The sequence below is a fragment of the Amblyomma mixtum genome, chromosome 2 (genome assembly GCF_055824585.1).
Source record: "Amblyomma mixtum isolate Tamu chromosome 2, ASM5582458v1, whole genome shotgun sequence".
Classification (NCBI taxonomy): Eukaryota; Metazoa; Arthropoda; class Arachnida; order Ixodida; family Ixodidae; genus Amblyomma; species Amblyomma mixtum.
The window spans coordinates 244,386,420-244,407,606 of NC_143013.1; the positions used below are offsets into that span (position 1 = coordinate 244,386,420).

The window sequence follows — 21,187 nt, forward strand, 5'->3', positions numbered from 1 at the left end:
TTGGCAGATTAATTTTCGGTTGGTATTAAATCTCTTCGTTATATCCGCTGACGCGCTCTTATTTACTTCGTTAAAACCGGACCCAAAATGTATTGATGCAAAAATGGGAATGGGAAATTGAAATCCCTTCGTTATAACCGCTATTTCGCTATAAGTGGCTTCGTTATAAACGGGCTAGACTGTATTTGTATCCCCATGCGGGATGATGAGCGTTAAAGTCCCCGACAATGACGATAGGGTTTTTGCCCGCTATCTGTTTCGTTTTTGCGAATAGCCTGTCGAAGCCGCAATCATTTCTCTGTTTCGGAGAGCTGTATACGTTTAAGACGAATAGGCTTTTCTCTCTCCGCTTACGCGGTATCATTTCGATTAGAGTGTGATACGTGCCCTGTCTCGTGCTGCAGCGCGGTAACGTTGCGTTTGACAAGGGTGGCAACCTGCGTGTTGTCCCCTCGGCCCGGGTACGATTTGTAACCGGGCAGCTTCGCGTTTTTCCCGCACTCTTGTAAAGCTATAATTTCGGGTTTGTCTCCGTTTGCAAGGAACGATTGTAAAACGGCCCGTTTACGCAGAAAGCCCCTACAGTTCCACTGCCAGATAGTATTATTGTTCTTTGGCCAAGGCATTTTTGGTTGCTTGGAATTCCGCGTATATCCATTGGTCCCTTTTCTCAAATTCCGCCGTGAGAGCAGCGTCTCGCTTTGCAAATTCTACTCTGATCGTTTCTGTGACTTGTTTCATGAAGTGCATTAGTGTTCCGTTCAGTAGTTTCATATCCTGTTGTTGTTTGTCGTTTAGTTCGAATTTGGTCTCAAGATCCGACTCTTCGGTACGTTTCTTTTTTGAAGGGGGTTTTTCAACCTCTTTATCCTGCTCCACTTGCATAGGCGCCATTGCCTTTTCCTGTTGCGGTTTGTTTTCCTCGGGTTGTTTAGCTGTCGTTTCTAGCATTTTGATCCGCTCTTCTTGCTTCTTAATATAATCAGTTAAAGTCTTAATCTGATCTGCCTGCTGTTTAATGAGTTCTTTTAATTCTTTAACTGTCTCGGAGTCCTGGGAAACTTTAGTTGGCCAGCTCACCTTTGCAGCTTGCTCCTTGCGTGGCCGTTAATTGCTGTCCGGTTTGTAGCCGGGGGAAGGACTCTGACCGAAACCTCGTTCTGCTGCCGGATTACGGGATCGGCTGTTCCTTCGGTCTTCTTGCTTCGCTTCTTCAGCCTCCTGTTTGACTTCCCATTGGCGTTTCTTGACAATATAAGGGGTGCGAAAGAGATTTTTGCACCTCTTGTCCCCGGTGTAGTGTTCTTCGCCGCATAGTTGGCACTGCAGTGTACATTGGTGCCCCTCGGGGGGCGATGTCATGCCACAGCCGCGGCACTTGGTCACCTCACTGTCGCAGACGTCCGAGCGGTGGCCAAGTCCTCCGCACTTGTAACAGACCTCATAGCGTTTCTTGTAAAGCACTTGAAAGTGATTCCGCTCAAGACTACTCTGCGTGGTACTTTCTCTTCTTCGAAGGTGATTAGGAAAGATTTGGTCTTCCCCATTCTTCGTGCATCTATGACTGAAGGGTTGAATCCGTTAATGTTCAGTCCTTCTAGTACATACTTGTGTGTGTATTCCTCATCGATTCCATGGATGACTCCCCTGCCGCAACTCTCTGGTGCGTTCATGTAGGTGGTCACACCGCGTTCCTTGTCTCCGATCTTGACAGTTTTAATTTTCTCCACCTTCCTCGCGTTTTCGTAGCTAGGCGAGTGGTAGGTAATCGTTCCTTGCTTGGCGTTTATAGCTAGCCTGTCCTTCAGTGCCTCCTCGTCCTGTTTTCTCCCTGATGGCCGCCGCAATTCTCATCTCGGTGGTGCTCTTCAGCATTGTAAGTCCTTCTTTGGGACGCAGAACTACTTTCCATCCGGTCGCTGGAAGTCTCGGGAGGTCTGAGGCTATTGAACGTTCAGCGAGTTTCCGTCCCGCCTCTCTCTAGGCTCTGGTGTCTCTGCCGTCGGTCGTCGCAACAGTGGCGGCGTTCGCTGCCGCCGCGTCTCCGGCACCATGTTGGCGTCCTAGGTGGCGTTCGTCGTTCTCCAATTTTTCCGCTCGCTTCTTCAGTCTCATAATCCATTCCTCTTTTTCTTTTGGGTCGATGTCGGTTCCCATCACCGTCACTTCCATCGTCATCGTGGAGCCGGGCGTGGTCGGCGATGGCGGGAGCTCGCCGGTCGCCGCCTTCCCGGAAGTAGGCCTATCGTGGCGTGTAGCGCTGGCGAACTTGGAATGACGATACAATCTTTAAAGATGCACCTACAGGCACAAATGTGGTATCCTCGGGTTGCTTGCACCTTAGGAAACAGGTTTAAAAGACATTTACGGTCAACGTAGGAAAAAATCCGCCATGAAATCACTGATTTCGCGGAGCCGACGTGAACGCGTCCGTACTCCTCGACGCCCGCTGGCGGTCCACCTCCCGTAAGAGAACAAACCTGAGCCAGATGACCTTCAGGCTCAGCATGGGATGGGTAGAGCTTTTCGCTATAAAAAGCACATATTGAGCGCTCAAAAGATCCCGGGAACGCTGGTCGTCCAGTTGGTCAGACGCCGCCAGACAGTTACTACAGGTAGGAGGGCGGGGGGGGGGGGGGGGGGGGGGGGGGTTAAGAATGGAGTTCGGAGGGCCACTTGGCACAGAAAGAGACAGCGCTCGAGACTGGCATAGGGTGAGGGGCAGTTGGGGCAGGAGAGGTCAGTCCGCATGCGGAAGAAGTGCAGGCGAGCTGGGGCAAGAAGAGTGTTGGTGTGCAGCCTAACTGCAGAGAATATGATTCTAAGCGACGCTGAGTTGAGGGTGGGTTTGGGGAGTGTCTGAAAGGAGCCACGCAGCTTGTTCCTTAATGGTTCGTTTGTAGCACAGAGCCTCGTCACAGGTCGGAGGGCTTGATAAGGGAATCGCAGGCATCCAAATGAGTTCCTGGACCAGCTCATTGCCTGCAATCCCAGCATGGCCAGGTATCCACCAACCGTGACCGTGGAGGAGGAGAGGGTGCGAAGGTCCTCACTGAGGTCGTCGTGGAGGTCTTCAGGGAATGTATGGTTTTGAAGGGAGCGAATGGTACCTATGGAGTTCGTATATAATGTGTATACAGATGTGGGGGGAAACTTGATGCGGAGGAGGCGGCTTTTCCGAACAGTTCCAAAGTATGTGTTCTAATGTGGCTTTATCGCCGCAATGAGTGCAGGATAGAGAGTATTCAGCGTGGTATATGTGAGAATATACTGCTGGGTTGGGGAAGGAGTGGGTCTTTAGCTGGCGCCAGGTGATTTCCTGAGCCTTGGCTAGGAACCTGAGATGGGGTGGGTGAGGTTGCCTGTTGAGGATATAGTGGTGGGTAATATCGCGAAATGAGACAAGGCTGTCTTTCGCAGACTTGAGGTCGGAGGTGTTCACGGTCCGGCCGACGAATTCTCGGGCGCTAGTACGGGCAGCCCTCGTTCCCCGGGTTGGAGGAGTGGACTGGGACCCAGATCAGTTTAATCTCCCGGAGCAGAGATGGGATGTGACGAAGGAGGTGGAGGATGGTGGGGTATACTTCGCAAAGTTGCGTGCAGTGACTTTTAAGTCGCAGAAAATACTGTCGGTGTGGTGTTGGCTATCGCAGCTTCCTCCGCTGTTTCAGGGAAGGTTGAGTACTGTATATTGTCACGTAGTGGCGACGTTGTCTCTAAAATTAGAAACCGGAGTGCGGAGCAATGGGGAGCACTGCCGGCCAGCGACCGCTGCGGGGACCGAATAGGTCTGGTGTAGCGTGCTCAAAGTCAGCAAAGGCTAGCGGAGCCCTGGACTAAGGGCGGACCACTCCTTGAACCGGTCTCGATCGACGGTTGACGAGACTCGAGATCTGGCCGACAATCACAAGAATGTTTTTAGAGCTCAATAAATGTTTTCCAATCCAGTCAGGACGTGATTGAGTGAGTGAGCAAAAAGTTTATTTGTACGAAAGAGTATAGAGTGGTGGTTAGTGAGTGATGTAGGCAAGCGATGTGACGTCATACCAAATGGCGGCGGCGGCGAGGCGCGCGGTGTGACATCATGCCAGATGACGCCAGCTGCGGTGGTTACTAGGCAGCGGCTCAAGGTCGGTCTCTGAGCCTCCTCGGAGCACTGCCACAGCGAAATCACAAGTTCGTGGCCAATGTAGCTTTCGCGACAAAAAAAAAAAATCAAAGGTGGCTTTTTTTTTTTCAACAATTCCAAAATGATGGCATCATCATCAGCTTGACTAAGCCCACTGCAAGACCACGTGCACGGCAAAGGCCTCCCCCATATCTCTCCAATTAACCTTGTCCTGTGCCAGCTGCGCCCACCCTATCCCGCAAACTTCTTAATCTCATCTGTCCACCTAACTTTCAGCCCCCCCCCCCCCCCCCCCCCCTCTACGTTTCCCTTGAAATCCAGTCCTGCCCAAGCCTTCTTCCCAGAGTTCGATCAGGATGTCATTGATGCGCGTTTGATCCCTGACCTACTCTGCCCTCTTTTTGTCTCTCAATGTTACACCTATCATCTCATTTATCTTTCCATAGCTCACTGCAATGTGAAGTACATTTGCAAGTAAAACAAATCAGCGCAGGCATATGGAGAGTCCAGTTGCACTGCTAAGTTTCAGCCTTCTAGGTGTGTAGTTACACAGAAGTTCGGCTCCATATTTTGAACATTACATAAATGTGCATGTGTGAATTTCTCACTGCTACAAAATAAGTGCGGTTAAAGGCAAACTGTTTAGAAATATAATGTCAGTGAAAAAAAAAACCCTGAACCAACAGCTATATAACTTTCCAGGACTTTTTAAAACATGAGGGTAATGTTTTCAGCAAAATTCGTTCACCCAAGTTTTTTTAATGCGCACAGTAAGTACTATATAGTTTCTTCTCTAAGGTGAAAAATGCCAATTGGACACACATATTTTGATCCGTTGTGAAAGCAGTCTGCCGACGCACTTGCCAGTTTGGAAATGCAACAAAGTGATATTGAATCCAATGGCTTCTTGTAATCTCACACCATTACAACCATGTTCAAATCGGAGTTTTAGGCCACGCATGATTGCTGAAACAGAGGATTCTCAGATTAAGAAACAAGGACTGCCCATTTACCCGTGTTTTAATAAAGGACAGTTTTCGTACAATTTTTTACAAGAAATAAAAGCAATTTGTACCCTTCTCCGTTAGTGTTACAACACCCTTTACAAAAAAAAAAAACAGCCCAAACGTCCCTGCAAGAGGCTTATTTCTTTTTCTTGCTGGATTTGCTGGATGAGGAGCCAGCTTCATCTCGCACCTTCTGCCATGGAAGTGGATGCTTGCGATACAATGGCCAGGGGGGCAGCGTGAGCTGCAAGAGAACAACATCCACTCTTGAATAGAAGAAAGCAAGTTCGATAAGGTATTAAGCAAAACAGGATAGCCTAACCTCTGGTGAATGAAAAAGAATGTGTCAGAAGTTTGGTTGCCCTACTACATTTTCACAGAATTTTGGCTCCACTAAACTTTAACTCTGATTTTTCATCACCTTGTTCGGTTCTTAGTACATTCTAACAAAACAAAAACTGTCTCTTCAGACTTAAGCAAGTACGCTACCTCACCTGATTTCTCGACATTTTAAGATAAGAGTGCTGCCAAAGCTTTAGATCTGAGCTATCTAACCAACATTCAGAAAGTACTAAGTAAAATGCACGTAATTTAACTGTGCAAGCACAAGCATCAAACAGGTATTTTCGGTTATGTCATATAAGCATGTGACCACACGACCAATCTGTGTTTCATACTACAGACGATGCAGATGAATTTTCAAAAACAAGCAAAACATCATGAATATACATGTGACTGGGGCTGGCTACATGCCACGATACTGCTGTGGCCTTCTTATTTTCAGCACTTTTGATGGTTTTAAAACTTGGCACTACACTACTCTCCTAAGAATCGCTTAAGCTGCAAAGAGTTTTACTTAAGCCTCGCGATTTCCAAGTACTTGTAATTTCTTGCAAGTTATTCATAAGGCACAGCCAACCAACTTACCCGCTGCAAAATCACCAACGCTTATTATGAAGGCAGACTGTGGTGAGCTGCCACGAGAATTCAACTAGGACGTTAATTTTCCTCCCAACACAATCCTGTTGAAGAAGTCTAAATACTTGACAACCTCGAGAGGAAATTTGTGTGTGGGCTTACTTTATACTAAGGCTTACGGTGCCTTTTAACAAAGTAGTGTAAGCCACTACAAGGTTCTAGTATAGCAGCATCTTCAACAATATAGTAAGCGTCTTTCAGGCATGTTTTCATAAGTAAATTTTTTCAGGACCCAGCAAAGGTATCTTCCAAGAAAGCCTCAGCACACGACTTCCAGTTAATTCATAAATGATTCACCAGATGAAAAAATTACCCCACCTTTTCTAGCATGATACCAACTACAACAAACACTATGAAATGGAACCCACAAAAGAAATGACACAGTTAACCTCAAGCAAAACCTTTCATGACTCTGTGAAGTAACATATGATAGAAACAGAAGCAGGACAACACAACCCTGATAGTCATTACTCCCCTGCCAAAGAAATAGCCTTCCACGCACATGAAACAAATACCACCATGTTTTTACTTTGATAGCAGAGAGCAAAGTGCAGTGCTTTGCTGATGCCAAGCCCTCAATGAAAAAAAAGAAGCAGTTTTATTCTTTAAACAGTGCAGTTGTAAAAGTTCCTTTTTTTCCTGTGCTCGCTGCAAAGTCTTCAGTGAGAATGTTTCCTTAAGATCTTCAGCACTGAAATACAACTCCCCCTTGGTGCCATGTGAACGCTTTTACGTTGCTGATCGGCACAGTGCATGAAGAGTCAAGACTGTCAATGCACAAGGCTTCCTACTGAAACTTACACTCCAGGAGATATCTCCTGCCCTTTTTGATGCCCACCAGAGAGAGTGAACAGGATCGCTGAGCAAGCCACTGAGATTGACGACACATCCCACAGATAATGAGTGAATCAATTCAATGATTGTGGTGGTAAAGAAAAAATATAAAGGTGTCCTTTTGAAAAGCAATGTGCATGCAATGAATAGCGAGGCCTAATGTTAATGATATCTAAAGACCTAGGAAGGCTGGACTGTGAAGCAGCACTGCTGCTGAAGAGCCACCTTTGACAGCAGAAAGCAAACCAGCTCACAAAGTCTAATGGGCATTCAGATTTCATGCTCACTGGTAAAATGAGTAACACTGACAATGCGATGTTTTTCAGAACATTGGGGTTATGAGTGAAATGCTTCGTGTTTGACAGGAGTGTACTCCAGCTAAAGTAGCTGAACAGCAATTAATGACCACAGGGCTGTTTGACAATGACATGGAGTACCGTATTTTCTGGTGTATAAGACACAGCTTTTTTTCAAAAATATTGCTAGTGCATCCTATACAACCGCGCGTCTTAAATGCATTTTTTTGTTTTTTTGTAAGTCAGGAAATAATTCAGGTGGATGTTCAGGGTTGTTTCACCGTTTAGAATAAGCAGCCACAAGTATTGCACTATAGCCATGATAAAAAAAATTTACAGCGCAGAATCCGGGGAAGATGAAGGATGAACAAGTTGGAAGTGCTCTCGAATGTGACATAATTCACATGCAGCACAGGCAGACATCTTTTCAGCAGCAGAGACAGAGCTAGTGGCATAAAGTGCCGCCTTTGGCCTCGAAAAAAGCTACTGCAGTCATAATGTAGTCACAAGACCAACAATGTGAACTACGTACAGGCCCACAGGGCAAGCATGCTGAATAATGAGGTTATTATTACTTCCGTGGCGCACACACTTTTTTTTCAGGCACTGTATGGGACTGAAAAATCCTAAAACTTCAGTGCGCTTTGCACGTCGCAGGGTGATAAAAATGACTCACTCATGTCTGCCATTAAATACAGCCACACGACAGCACCACTATGCACAGATTCTCATTTCTTCCTCCCAGTCCTTGTAACAATCCCGTGGCTGACAAATGACGCAATAAGGTTTGCTGCTGGCGTGAAGGAAGGGGCACACAGGACGAGGAGGGGTGCTGGACATTTGCAATAATTAGGCTAATAAAACCAGGCCTCTCTCGTTTATTTGTCTTTTCTTTCTTTAGTTCCATGAAACTGATTCAGACAGAAAAAGGCTGCGATAAAGCGTTTTGGCCAAAGAAGGCTAGTACTGAGCTTGGCCGCTACAGGTGACAGAGGCAATGGAAGTAACCTTGATCGCACAATTGAAACCGCCACTGATTAACAAATTATCAACTATGATATTGGCAGAGAAGGGGGCTTCATCGATTGGGGCACCTTGCACAATCTGCACAGCCGATCCGAGATGCAAGCTTCACTGCAAGGTGCTGGCCTCCCTGAAATAAACCACCTGTCGGAGGCAAATAATGGCTGCCCGAGGTAAACCAAGACTGCAGGAACATCAGCACATCTGTACTTCAACTCTTCAACAAATATTATGAAATACAAATCACCAGGTTGATTTCCAAGAACTTTTCTTTCATCCTTGCAACTTGCAGCAGCATATTTAAGTGGGAATTTAGAGCCATAAGGTACGCTGGTGAGCAAGGATGTCATGACAGAAAGACCCACAGACCTGGCAGTTCACACCGGTACAAGGACACGACTAAACTACTTACCAGGCATGAAATGACGAATCCAACTCCAAGGCTGATCACAGTGTAGGAAAACTGTTGCACGATGTACCCCCAAACGAGCCCCGCTGCCTGTGAAAAAAAAAATTAACGCTGCTTTACATGGTGCCTGTATGGCAGAAACATTTCCTCTGCACACACACCGAGAACCTTGTCTGGCACTGCACCTCATTACGATCGCGCTAAAAATAATCTACCTGACTGACACACTATATTTTAGAATGCAGTACAGCTTTGTGAATGTTTGCATGTTTAAGTAGTACCTCGTTTGTAATATCCTATACCCTTCTTGAGTAGCACACCTGCTTTACTTTCTCGAACGAATACCTCGAGCAGCACGAAAGCACTTCAGAGACCGTACAGCAGCAACCCAACAAACGGTAACGTGCAGCACTACAGCCACAAAACCGAATATAGTTTTCTTCTACTTTAGTTCTCGCTAACGCGCAGGGGAAAACGGAAACCTCGCGAGTGCTAAGCTGAATAGCACACGATTAAACTGCCGAAATAAACAGCACACTATACTGATCTGAGCCGCTTGTTCGGCTTCTGCTGGGCAACCAAAGCAATAAGGCCACGTCCGCGTCCGGCTTTTTACGCACGCTTGTAGCCAGAGAAAGTAAAGCCACCAGTGCGCTAACGGCGACCAATGAGACTTACCGCAAAAATAACTATAACTACTTGAAATATCTTCTCCGCCACCTTCTGCCCCTCGAAATCCTGGGAGACAAAACAAACACAATCAACATCACGGCAGTGGCCGGTAAGCAACATCACAACCAGCAGCCGGCTCGCAAGTAGGAAGCTAACAGTCGCATATGCGGGAAGCATGCGTGCATACCATGTACGTGGGAATGCTGTTCAGGAACGGCGTTACGAACGGTATGTCTATCATGATTGTAGTGATGGTATTACTCGTAAAAATAAATTATTCGCTGCTGAGCACTGCAGCAGCAGAAAAGCACACGTAGCCTCTTGCTGCTCTCTTGGCAGGACGAGCAAGCAACGCTGATCTTACAGGCACGCAGAAAAAAAAATTAGTCAAAAACTGTAATAAAATCAAAGTTAACTAAACAAACAAAATAATGTGCTTGAAATTAATATTATAAAATTAAAATTTTGCATTTTACTTTACAATTGTGTTCATTTAAGTCCTTTCTGAATAGCAGGACCGCAGTCACTTAGCATCTTTTCCACTTTCTACCAAAATTGCCAAAGTTGTCCGGGATTATTGGCCCACATGACTGGTTAAATTACTTGGTAGTCTATCTAGGATTCAGAAATGGGGGTTCCGAAGTTTTACCGATGGATCAGCGAGCGCTATCCCTGCCTTAGCACAGTTGTCAAAGAATATCAGGTAGGTTTCATGTTTCGACAGGTAACCCAACCGTCGAGACGCAGTTCGTAGAATGTTTTGCTGAGCCGATCGTTCTCGCTTTGCGTCGCTTTCTTGTATGTGCCGGACGCGGTCAGCTCGCTGCTTAAATGGACTTGGCAGCTGTAGACCGTGCCCATGTATTAATGTTGTTTTGTTGTTGAACCCGCTAACTTCGTCTCGTGAAGTACCGTATTGAGCCGATTCTCGAGCGCGCGCTACCTGCGTCGCGCCTAGCTCTGGGCATTATCGGCGCAGTTGAGTGTTACGTACCACGTTTTGCCCGATTGAAAATAAAAGAGATAACTTTAATCTTCCCGGTCTCGACTGAACCCTTGTAGAATCGACGGTGGCGAGCGAAAAGAAATGTCAGCCGGAGCCCTGTCAAATCGTATCACCGTGTTTCTCAGCGCCCAGGCCATTAAATCTCATAGGAACAAAAAGGTCAGCGGCAAATTTACTTTAATAGTAGACCTTTTCATCAGTTGAACAATGAATCCCACCGCTGTTTTGGAATCCTAAGAGAAAACATGGGTCTTTTTGGCAGAAACAGTGCGTGGCTTTTTACATCGATCCTGGCTGTAGTACATTTTTGTCATTTACGTGTGCAGTGCTTGTCGATAGTCATCATCATAATCGGCCAGTTTAATGACTTCGCCTAGCGAGCTTCAGTAACTCTTGCCTTGTGCCAGCAGTGCTCAAGCAGCACTTTATACCAACTGAGCAAACTGTTTAGACTGATGTTACAAAGTTGACCACTTTTTCATTCAGATTCTTCTTTTGATGACGAGACAAGCCGTTCTGCAGGCCAGTTTGTCGCCTTTGTTGTACCTGAGAGCAAGCGTTCACTTTGCATTACTGATTCAAAAACCTTGGTATACTGATTCAAACCTGTGCAGATACCAGAGTTCGACAACCTGTATCTTGACATGAATGGCATCATCCACGTGTGCTCACACCCCAACGATGATGACCCACACTTTCGGATCACAGAGGAAAAGATCTTCCTGGACATCTTTAATTACATTGATGTAAGTGCAGGTGGACGTGGTTTTATTTTATTTTGCCTGTTTTTTTCTTAATTTCACCCTAGCTGAAATGTGGTTACACTGACTTTACCAATGTCATGCTAAAGCAGCGTTTATTTATTCACGGCTTAAAGATAGCCACGGTCAGTATTAGATTCGCTGGAAGTTTTTCCACAGTGCCACGATTCTTCTTTCCATGCCACCTGATTAGGAAGGTATTTGGCTGTTGCTGCCTAACATTTCCAGCACAGCAATAACCTTTATAGTGTCCTGTGTATCTGCCTTCATTATACTTTGTTGTTATAAGTGGTACCTTAAGCCCCTGAATAGTTAGCATAGCCAATGCTTGCAATATTGTGAAGAAATTGAAGACATGAGCAAAAAAATATTTAGCCTCATTTAATTAGAACCCTGTGCATTCACCCAGGTCCTAGAGGGCGTCCCATCATTGCGAGAGTGCCACTCTAAGCAAATTACTTGCAAAAGCTGTTGCTCAATGATCTGGCTATGCTGGGCTGCAGCTACGAATGCGGCACTCTGTTATGTTTTCCAATAACTCCCGTCAGTTACAGGCAGGTACAAGTGTCAACACATGCATTTGGCTTTGTTGGTTGGTGTCCCAAAGCGACTCGGGCTATGAGGGAAGCCGTAGTGAAGGGAAATCAAACTTGCCTTTGGTGTCCTCTGAATTGAATTGTTAGTAGTATTGGTGCATAGCACATATGTTAAACAGAAATCTTTTTTGTTGTTGTTGTTGTTGTTGTTAAAACTGGCAGCAGGCCTTTGGCCTGGTGCTCAGCTGCTTTGAGGTGAAGTGCTTGGAAAACGGGTGTTCGATCCCACCTTGGCAGATGAAAAATACGTTGTGCCATGGCGATCTTTGGTCGAGCTGCCCGTGCACCATAAAAATCTATTATCACCATCAAAACTGTCATCAGGTGCTGGCAAGAAGTACTCTAGTCTTCTCATTGTTTGCTTTGCTGTTGCGTTCAAGTGCAGTGTTTTGTGTCACGTATCAGTGATGTCACTGTCAGTGATACTATGAAAAGATAAATATTGAGAGAGCTTAGGAAAAAGTAGACAAGCTTTATTTATGGTGAGCAGAGCAAATCCTTCAGACTTTAAGCCCATGTATCCAGATTCCGTGACAACGTTGGGAAAGTTTTTTTTCATCATCTATGTTTCTCTGTGTATCTTTGCATATCCTCTGCATATCTTAATGCCCTCTTCTACTGCTTCGTCATAAAATGAGAAAAACCATGACTACTTTTATTTCTCTCGCCAAGTGAAAATGAGTTGGGATTTTCTCTTACATGAAGGCCAAACAAAACTGCAGCAGTTCATTTTGACTTTCAGTTCCTCTTTCGGATGATCAAACCAAAGAAGACGTTCTTCATGGCCGTGGATGGGGTCGCCCCAAGGGCCAAGATGAACCAGCAGCGAGGCCGAAGATTCAAGTAAATGATGACTTTTTGCTGGGGCTACGCTTAAAGGGAAAACTTTGCGGGACCACGAATCTTTTTTTCAATTATTATTATTTTGCAGTTCGCACTTTTTATGAGAATAATTCTTGTGTACCTTTTTATAGAAATTTTCTTTTAGGTGGTTGTTTAGCTTTTTTGGGCTGATGTTTTTTGGCAGCAAAAGATGTATTTATTGCTGAGAATTTTGGAGTTGAAAGTGAAATATTTTTTTCCACCATGGATTCAAACTTTTGGTGTGAGCGACATTGTCGAGAGGTCTAGGCACTCTGTGACCACTGGCAGGGAGTAGTAGGTGTTGCTTAGTTCTAGGCTCGCAGGCCTGCAGACAAAAAAAGAATGTTCTTCTTGATGTCACCGCAGTTTGCTCATGAGAAACGGCCTGTAAACAGCTGTACCTGTATTTAATCCTTTTGGTCTTTCAGTTTATGAAAGCTCCATGAGCAGCCTCTATATCTTAGAGCATAGTGATTGAATGATATATAAATCAGCTTCAATTTATCCTCAGCGTCCCTTTAATCTTCCTGTGCCTGCCAAACAGTGTACTCATGAAATTCATGAAAAGTGAGACTTTGTACCCGTAACTCTTTTCTTGCCACAAAGAAATGACCGAATTTGAGTGTTTTAAAATAAAAATTATTTCTTCAAGAAGCGCTAAATGCACTGCCCATTGTAATACATTAAACTGTAGCTTATTGATTGCACTTCCAAACAAAAAAAAATTCCACAGTTTTGTCTGCAACACTTTTCCAAAATTTATTGGTTAAATATGCTGGTAACGCAAAAAAAGAATACAAGCAAAACAAAAATAAGCCGCCGCACTGAGCCAGAAGTTGTTGACAAAAAATTGAAATATACAAAACGTTTCACATGTTTTTAGCTACCATTCTTGCGATTTTCAGCTGCATACATAATACGCTGCACTTTCCGTGGCCTTTCAAGTTAGGCAGTGTGACTGCTGTGTCACTAGAGAAAGCAGTCATGTGAGGACATGAAGTGGAGGTAGATGTGGGATGTGCTGCACATTACACTTGTTCCGAGTTTTGTTCTTATTGTTTTTTTTTATATAGCAGAGCTTGCAGTTCCTACTTTTTTTTTTCCATTTGGTTGGTAGTGAATGGGTTCCATGTGTGAATAAGGGGCATGGCCTTTTGTGACATCATCATAATCAAAAATCTACTGGCAACTCAGTAAAATATCTTGACAGTGTGTTGCAAAGACACTAAAGCACCAAATAAAACCACTCTCATTGTTTACAAATCAAGTGCACTGCATAAAATACAACTTGAACAGCAAAACGAAACACACGGGAGCACGCGCTGATGTCTTGAGCCTCTGAGACGAAGTCTTGCAATCGGAACTGAAATCCGACAATTCCACATGGTTGCCTAACTCTCCACTGGTACTCTTAAAAAAAAAAGAAAGTTTCATTTTTCAGGTTGCCTCCTCATGTCAAATAATAAACAAAACAAAACTGAAACCAAAGAGATGGTGTTATAAAAGCAAACTAGATGGCGCAGCTTGTCCAGGATTGCCAACTTTAGTTTTTGGTGGCAGTTTTAAAACATTGGTCCAATGGCCTATGGCGCAGAAAAGGGGGCGTGTCTTTTCTTGGCATCATAACCAAAAAAACTAAAAATTAAAACCACTCTCATCATTTGCAAATCAAGTGCACTACCTAAAACACAAAGTCAACAGTAGAGCCAAACACGTGCCTCTGAGATGAAGTCTCGCAATCGAAACTGAAATCTGACCATGCCACTTGGTTGTCTAACTCACTACTGTTCTAAAAGAAAAGGCAACATAAGAATCGACCAAAGTGCTCAGTATAGTCCTTCGCATTTGAGGAGCGCGCAACGAAATGGACGCCATGATAGGTGACCGGGGGACTATGTCCAGTCAAAGGTTCATTTTTTACGTCTCCTTCTCACGGTAGAAAAGGAAAAAAAAAAGAAACAAAGCTGAAACCAAAGGAATGGTCCTGTAGAAGCAAACTACAGTGATGGCGCAGCTTGTCCACAAGGGCTGAGTTGAGTTTTTGACGGCTTGTCCAAAACGTCTGTCATATATACCACATGGCCTACGGTGCGGTAAGGAAAGAGTCAAATACGTCGTGCACCTCCTACAGCCACATAGATGTAAAGTTTTTGTTTTCAACATTTCGTTGGCTGTAGTCCTGTTTGCTTCACGGCTGAGTTGGTTTGATATTCGAGGGGTCTGGATGTTTGTCATCCCCAAACAGCTCTGCTAATGGGCATTGCAAGCATGTGTGCCTTTTGCGACGAAGCCTGTGGCAGGCCTCTGCATTGTTCTTGTGTTTCCAGGTCTGCCAAGGAAGCCGCGGCACTGGAGAAACAGGCCCGTGACAAAGGAGAGACCTTGCCCACTGAGGAGAGGTTTGACTCAAATTGCATCTCACCAGGTAAGGGCATTTCCCCTCTTTTTTTTACTCTGCGCTTTGCTATGTTAGTTTTCAAGTTGCCTCTTTCCTTTTTCCAATTTCACCGTTGGATATAATTGGATGGGAATATTCGTAGTTTAGTGCACTTCTATGCTTCATACTGATTTCCATTATGCATCAAGTTGCGAATTTTGTCACTGCTTATATGCATGCATCCAGCTCTTTGTCAAGAGCAGTGTGACTGGTTGCTTTGCATTGTGTACGCCCGGTGTCAGTGTCATTTTCATTGCTCATGTTAATCCGGTCCCCTCTAACTATCATTCACGAAATTCACATTTCTTTACATTGTATTAGCAAAATGCAGCTCTAGGCTCCGGCATAGTGCTCATGTTTTATCCACTGGATACATGAAATGAGACTCTCTCGTTAGCATCTTTAAGGACTTTTCCCAAGAAAAATCTTGGTAAATGTAGTAAAACTTTGCTGTGTTTCAAATGTAGCCTGGGGCGTTTTGACATTATAGACTGTACAGAAGCCAACAACGGCGAGAATTACTTCGATGAGACAGTCATTTTTGTGGAGTCGTGACGCAGGTTTGATCTGGTCGCGGTGGTCACATTTCCACGGAGGTGAAATTCTAGAGGCCCGTGTGTACTGCACGATGTCAGTGCACGTTAAAGAACCCCAGGTGGTCGAAATTATCTGGAGCCCTCAACCACTGTGTCCTTCATAGGCTGAGCCGCTTTGGGATGATAAACACCAATAAACCGTCATGCCTTTTCCTCGCCAGACGAGCTTTTATTGAAACCTGGATTATATTGTGAGTTCTCTTGCCTGCAGTAAACCTTTCTTTCTGTATCGCTGGCTGCAGAGCTATTTCTTATTCCGAAGCATGGGAACTGCTGCTTTTGTAGTCATAGTAACAAAGCCTACATCACTGTACAGCTGAAAGCCCATCTCTGGACTAATATGGCTCAGCTGTAATTCAAGGTGCGAATAGCTGTCCTGTCTGAATTGAGTGGGTCTTCGCTCAGTCATATTGCCAGTCAGCTGGTTCGATGCTGGCCCTTGCCAAGCCAAAAGCTGCCGGCACTCATATCACAACATAATGCATTGCTCTCTAGGTAGAACATAGGCCCGGCTATCAGGGTGTACAATTTCGGGAGGAAAGAGATGAAAGCAAGGAGGAAAGATATCCTTGTGAAGAAACATTGTTAGGGTTGTGATCTCTGTGCCAAAATTATCGAGCCCAGCCTGACAGAAGCCGTTTCAGGGCCCATTAAAGGAAGCGGGGCTCTCTGAAAAATGCAATTCTTGATGCAGGCACGGAATTCATGGCTCGGCTTCAGGATCAGCTGGAGCAGTTTGTGGCCACTAAGGTCTCCACCGACCCGCTCTGGCAGGGCATCAATGTGTACCTCTCCGGTCACCAGGTAATTGTGTACCTTGTAGCAAAAGCCGGCCGCGTGTCGTGAAAATTTGATTGTTACAGTAGAAGTGTAGTGATCACTTGCCGCCACTGAGGACTGAACCTCGGTTTTGCGCCATGGCCGTGTATGGGAGCCCACCCCGAGTGGTCATGTAACTGAAGTCCATTTTAGAAATCCGCTAGCCAAATCAAGAGAGAGAGAAGACTAGGCTTGTCTTGGCTTGGCACCCAAGCAGATGAGCACCAAGTCAAGGCATGCAAAGAGAGAGAGATGAAAGAAGAGAAACAGAGAAGACAGAAGCCTAGCCAAGAAAGAGAAGCAGCAGGCAAAGAGAAAGAATGAAAGAAGAAGGGGGAGAAAATTGGAGGACATCACAAGTCGTGCCGAATGTTTCAACCAAGCCGTAGCCAAGTTCAGGCAGTCTTCTCTTTTAGTTTAGTGACCAGATGTTCTTACTCCTGAGGTACTGGAGCTACTTATTTTGCTTGCTTGCTTCACAAATATGCATGCTGAGGATACATGAAATTAGAGTTTTCACATTACGGTTGTTGCATTACTCGTTTGTTTTGTTTTTTCCCCCCATTGTTTTATGGCTTCAGCTTGCTGAAGCCATGAAGTGCAGCAGCGTTCAGCTTGTTGCACTTCCCTTTCAGAAGTCAGTAATTTGTCCCTGAACTAAGGAATGGCAAAGGAGTCCTCTTTCTTAACTTGAAAGACGGTAGTTGCTTCTCATTGCCAGCTTGCTAAATGTGAGGCGTCCCTCTCTGCACTGTGCTTATCATGAAGTAATGTAGTTTTTCCGTGGAAAGAAGCAGTCTCTAAAAACATTTGATTTTATTTGTGGCCTTTGGAAAATGTTACTGATGACAGGTTCTCTGTAGTGTTTCCTGTGTGTGCTTTTTGCTGTTGTATTTTAAGTGATGCTGTTTTGATACTAACAGAGCAATGTGCAGATTTGTGCAGGATTGTATGTATCAGAGTTTGTTTTGTTTGCTGACCAAGTCTTGTTTGTTCCCCATGCGTTGACATAGACCCCTGGCGAAGGGGAACACAAGGTGATGGATTTTATCCGTACTCAGCGATCCCAGCCTGGCTACGATCCCAACACGAGGCATTGCTTGTATGGGCTTGATGCTGACTTGGTGAGATTTTATGTATACTCTGTTGTCGTTCCAATGCTATTGAAGCTGCATTAAAGCATTATGCCTTTCCACTATTGTCATGTCCCACGCCACTTTACTGCCCTTTAGCATGTGAACATTTTTACCAGTTTTACCGTATTTACTCGCATAATAGGCGCACTCGCATAATAGGCGCACTCGCATAATAGGCGCACCCACAGTTCGGTCGCGAAAAATCAGATTTTTTTATTTCCGCGCATAATAGGCGCACCCCGAACTCGGCACTGTGATCAGTACTGTATTCACATGATTGCAAGCCGACGCCTCCCCACCCCCAAAATCTTTATTTTAACAAAGTTTTTGCTGAACTTACTACTAGTCCTCACTAGTGCTGCTGCCGTCGCAGATGCTGCGGACCCACAGCACGTACAACGACATCGTGTGGAACAGCCGTACACAGTTTTCAGGGATGCTCACTTTAAACGTCTGTTTGGAAAGCTTCATCAGCCGGAAACCTTCCTGACTTAGGACCCCAAAAACCGTGGCGATAGGAGTCGCATACGAAAATTTAGGCACGCCGCAGTCGCAGCTGCCGCACTTCTTGTCCACATCGAATTTCCGGCCTGCCGCATGCTTGCCGTGTTCGAGATCTAACTCCCAGCCGTGTAGCTATTAAGGCGCTTGTCCGTCGTGCTAAAATAGCAACGCTCGGCGACAGCGCAAGAAAGCCGCAACTACGATGAACTAACGCGCTAACGCTACGACAGAAACAAATCCTCCTTGCAGAAACCAGCCCTTCAACAGCAATAAAAAAACTGGAGCTGGTGATGCTGATGTCGATATGGATAGCGAAAGCTCGCAGCGGACGAAAACGTTGATGATGACGATAAGCTTGACCTTGGGTGCCATCCGTGGGCGGCGCCTGGAAGCTCCTGTGCGCGTGTGTGTCCTCCGCGACCAAGCGCGCGTTGCTTGCAGCCGGAGCCGATCGCGGAGGCCATCGGCACGTGCATTTCGAAGGCTATTCCCGCATGGGTCGTGGAAAGTTTGGGTGCGGCCCTACGCGGATATTTTTTTTAAAATTATTTCCTTTGGGAAAACAGAATGCGGCGCGTACACGGGTACATTTATGCGGTATGTTCAATTTTGCGAGTCGAAAAATTTCCGGAAATTTTACCCCGTGTAATAGGCGCACACCGAACTTTGAGCCGGATTTTCTGGGAAAAAAGTGTGCCTATTATGCGAGCAAATACAGTATATTTTTCTTACTTGCTTAATAGTCAGCTTTACTGAGAATCAAAGGTTAACTGAAAGTAACTTTTCCAGTTTCCTTATCTGATTTTTGCAAATGTTACTCGCCTCCTTTCAGTTTAATACCACTACCATAAATGCTTCACAATTTGTATATCTTTGCTCATTTTCTTCTTTTCCTGTTGGCAACAGAGCTGTTGTTTTATTTTTTTACTTTTGGCTGTGAGGCTGAGCCAGCATGGTTGTCGTGGAACCTAAATGAAATGTGGGATCTTGTATTGGTGAGAGGAACGCGCTCATGTAGGCACTTTTCCTTGCAGATCATGTTGGGGATATGTTCCCATGAGCCACACTTCGCATTGCTTCGAGAAGAGATTGTGTATGGAAAGAGGCAGAATCAGAAAAGGTTTGTTCTGTTTTCACCAATTATGTTGTTCAGCGTTCACTTGTCTACTTTCATGGTCCCGCTGTTTAATTTCTTTAGATAATTTCCTGCGCATTGAAATGAGCTTCACGGCAATATCATTTTCTGTAGTGCACACAGGCAGACTTCAAAGCATAGACTAATTTAAGCTCTTTCTTTGCTTGAGTTGTGATGAGCATTCTTTCATGATCCTATACCTGCACCTGCTCCATACTTTTACCTGCACATTCCACCTGAGATGAGGTGGAATGTAGGAGATGAACATGAAAAGAAAGCAAACATGGAAACGGCGCCTATCGTATGATGACCTGCTTTGCGTAGCTTCCTTCGTGTGTAAGGACTGTCAGGCCTTCTATTTCAAAATGTGAACCGAAATGTTGCTGACAGGGGCAGCTGTTGCCATGCCCAGTTGATAAGTGTTTGTCTTGCGTAAGTGTTGCTTAGTGTTTGTATTCATTCTGCTTTGAGGGACTAAAATAGGAGGTGCCCACTTCATCTCATGATTGGGCCACAGCCAATTAATTTCGCTAATTTTGCTTTGGTCTGTAGTGCTTCCATGTCTTGCGCGCAGTGGATATGCAATAGAACCTCGTTATAGCAAGCTTGTAAAAAATCTTGAAACGTGGCCGTTAATACATAAGATGTAGTCGAATATGAATGTAAAATTTCGTCAGAAACGCACGCAAGAGCAGTGAAATTTAGTCGTAGAAGGGATGGGAACTCATGCGATCTTTACTATAGAAACTGGGAGACCTTTTCAATTATTTAGCGCTGTTTTAAAGGTGCTCAAGGCGATTCTGGAGACTGCAAAAAACAGGCGCCACTTACCATATTTACATTATAAATCCACTTTTTTTTCCATAAGAATTCACATCAGTGTAGGGAAAGGTTTCGTAACGCACGAAAAAAAAAAGCATTTTCGACGGATTTTTTTGCAAGAGCCGAAATTTCATATCATAGGTAGGTCCGGCTGTCCGTCCGTTCAGCCATTCATCCATAATGACAAAAAGCATAAGGGCGACAAGTTGTGTCACCTGCGTTCATGTGTCGCTGATGTTTATCACCGTTCACTTCAGAAGATGTTTGCTGTATCATGGCATTATTCAATGCTTTTGTGATAGTCGACACTGTTGGCCAGTCACGGTGAGATAAAGCGAGAATGTTGAACACCGGCCATGAATGTCAGGTGTGCGCCTTTTTTCATGAGAGTTTAAAAAGAATAAATTCTCAACAAAAAATGGGGGGGGGGGGGGTTATTATGTGAGTAATTACAGTAAATTGGCTTCTCCGCGCAGCACCAACAGTATACGCTGATGGCAGGCCAAGCATCAGCTAGGGTGGCTTGCCCACATTGCAGCCGTGTCAGATGGAAAATGGTACATGAATGGGAAAGCTGTTGCTGTTTTCACATCTCCATAACAGCCGATGCGAGCGCAGCCTGGTTACTGCAAGGCTATAGCCTTCCACGCCGCTGCTTCTGGGGTGCTATCGAAGAATGCGAGAGGCCTGAATGCACGCTGACCACCTGACTACCAACCCTTCACGCCACTGTATCTTCCATGGCGCTGATAGTACTACAAGATAAAAGCAGAATTCTTGGTGCGAACGCTTGCTGCACCACCACCAGTCACTTATGGAATGCAGCGAAGCCTGCCGCCAGCCATTCAAGCGGGCACTGCTTGGTGGTCGAGAGTTCGACATGTCCGTTTATGGCCAACCACATTTGCTATATGAAGTATAAATTGTGTTTATTACATGTTTCGGGAGAGTTCAGTGTAGTCAGTAACTTGTAATATCCATGATATTATCTACATTTCGTAGTATTGAGGTTTGACTGTAATTAGGGTGTGTGCTTTCTTCAGCCTTTGCTCAATGACCCCTCTCTCTTCTAGGATGAACGTTCCTGAAGAGATTACGTTTCACCTCCTTCATATATCGCTGCTTCGAGAGTACCTAGAGCTCGAGTTCCAAGCTGTAAAGGT

At 45.1% G+C, this 21,187-nt stretch overlaps 2 protein-coding genes across 4 annotated transcripts in view; one reads left to right on the plus strand and one right to left on the minus strand.

Annotated features, from left to right (window-relative positions):
• Nucleotides 1-5,131: 5,131 nt before the first annotated feature.
• Spase12 (Signal peptidase complex subunit Spase12) lies at nucleotides 5,132-9,707 on the minus strand. Its single transcript, XM_089573431.1, has 4 exons — nucleotides 9,536-9,707; nucleotides 9,355-9,414; nucleotides 8,680-8,766; nucleotides 5,132-5,380 (listed from the first exon to the last, which is right to left on the minus strand). Exons 1-4 carry the CDS (start codon nucleotides 9,587-9,589, stop codon nucleotides 5,273-5,275), a joined length of 309 nt encoding a protein of 102 aa, XP_089429557.1. The 5' UTR covers nucleotides 9,590-9,707; the 3' UTR covers nucleotides 5,132-5,272.
• Nucleotides 9,708-9,873: 166 nt separating this feature from the next.
• The window catches only part of pcm (5'-3' exoribonuclease pacman), a 67,821-nt gene continuing 56,507 nt past the window's right edge, over nucleotides 9,874-21,187 (plus strand). For all 3 annotated transcript variants that reach the window (XM_089573434.1, XM_089573436.1, XM_089573435.1), the window contains exons 1-8: nucleotides 9,874-10,051; nucleotides 10,969-11,100; nucleotides 12,454-12,554; nucleotides 14,903-15,000; nucleotides 16,303-16,412; nucleotides 17,441-17,551; nucleotides 19,102-19,187; nucleotides 21,098-21,185. In XM_089573434.1, the coding sequence (XP_089429560.1) occupies nucleotides 9,977-10,051; nucleotides 10,969-11,100; nucleotides 12,454-12,554; nucleotides 14,903-15,000; nucleotides 16,303-16,412; nucleotides 17,441-17,551; nucleotides 19,102-19,187; nucleotides 21,098-21,185 (801 nt within the window). In that variant the 5' untranslated portion in view covers nucleotides 9,874-9,976. The remainder of the gene's footprint in view (nucleotides 10,052-10,968; nucleotides 11,101-12,453; nucleotides 12,555-14,902; nucleotides 15,001-16,302; nucleotides 16,413-17,440; nucleotides 17,552-19,101; nucleotides 19,188-21,097; nucleotides 21,186-21,187) is intronic.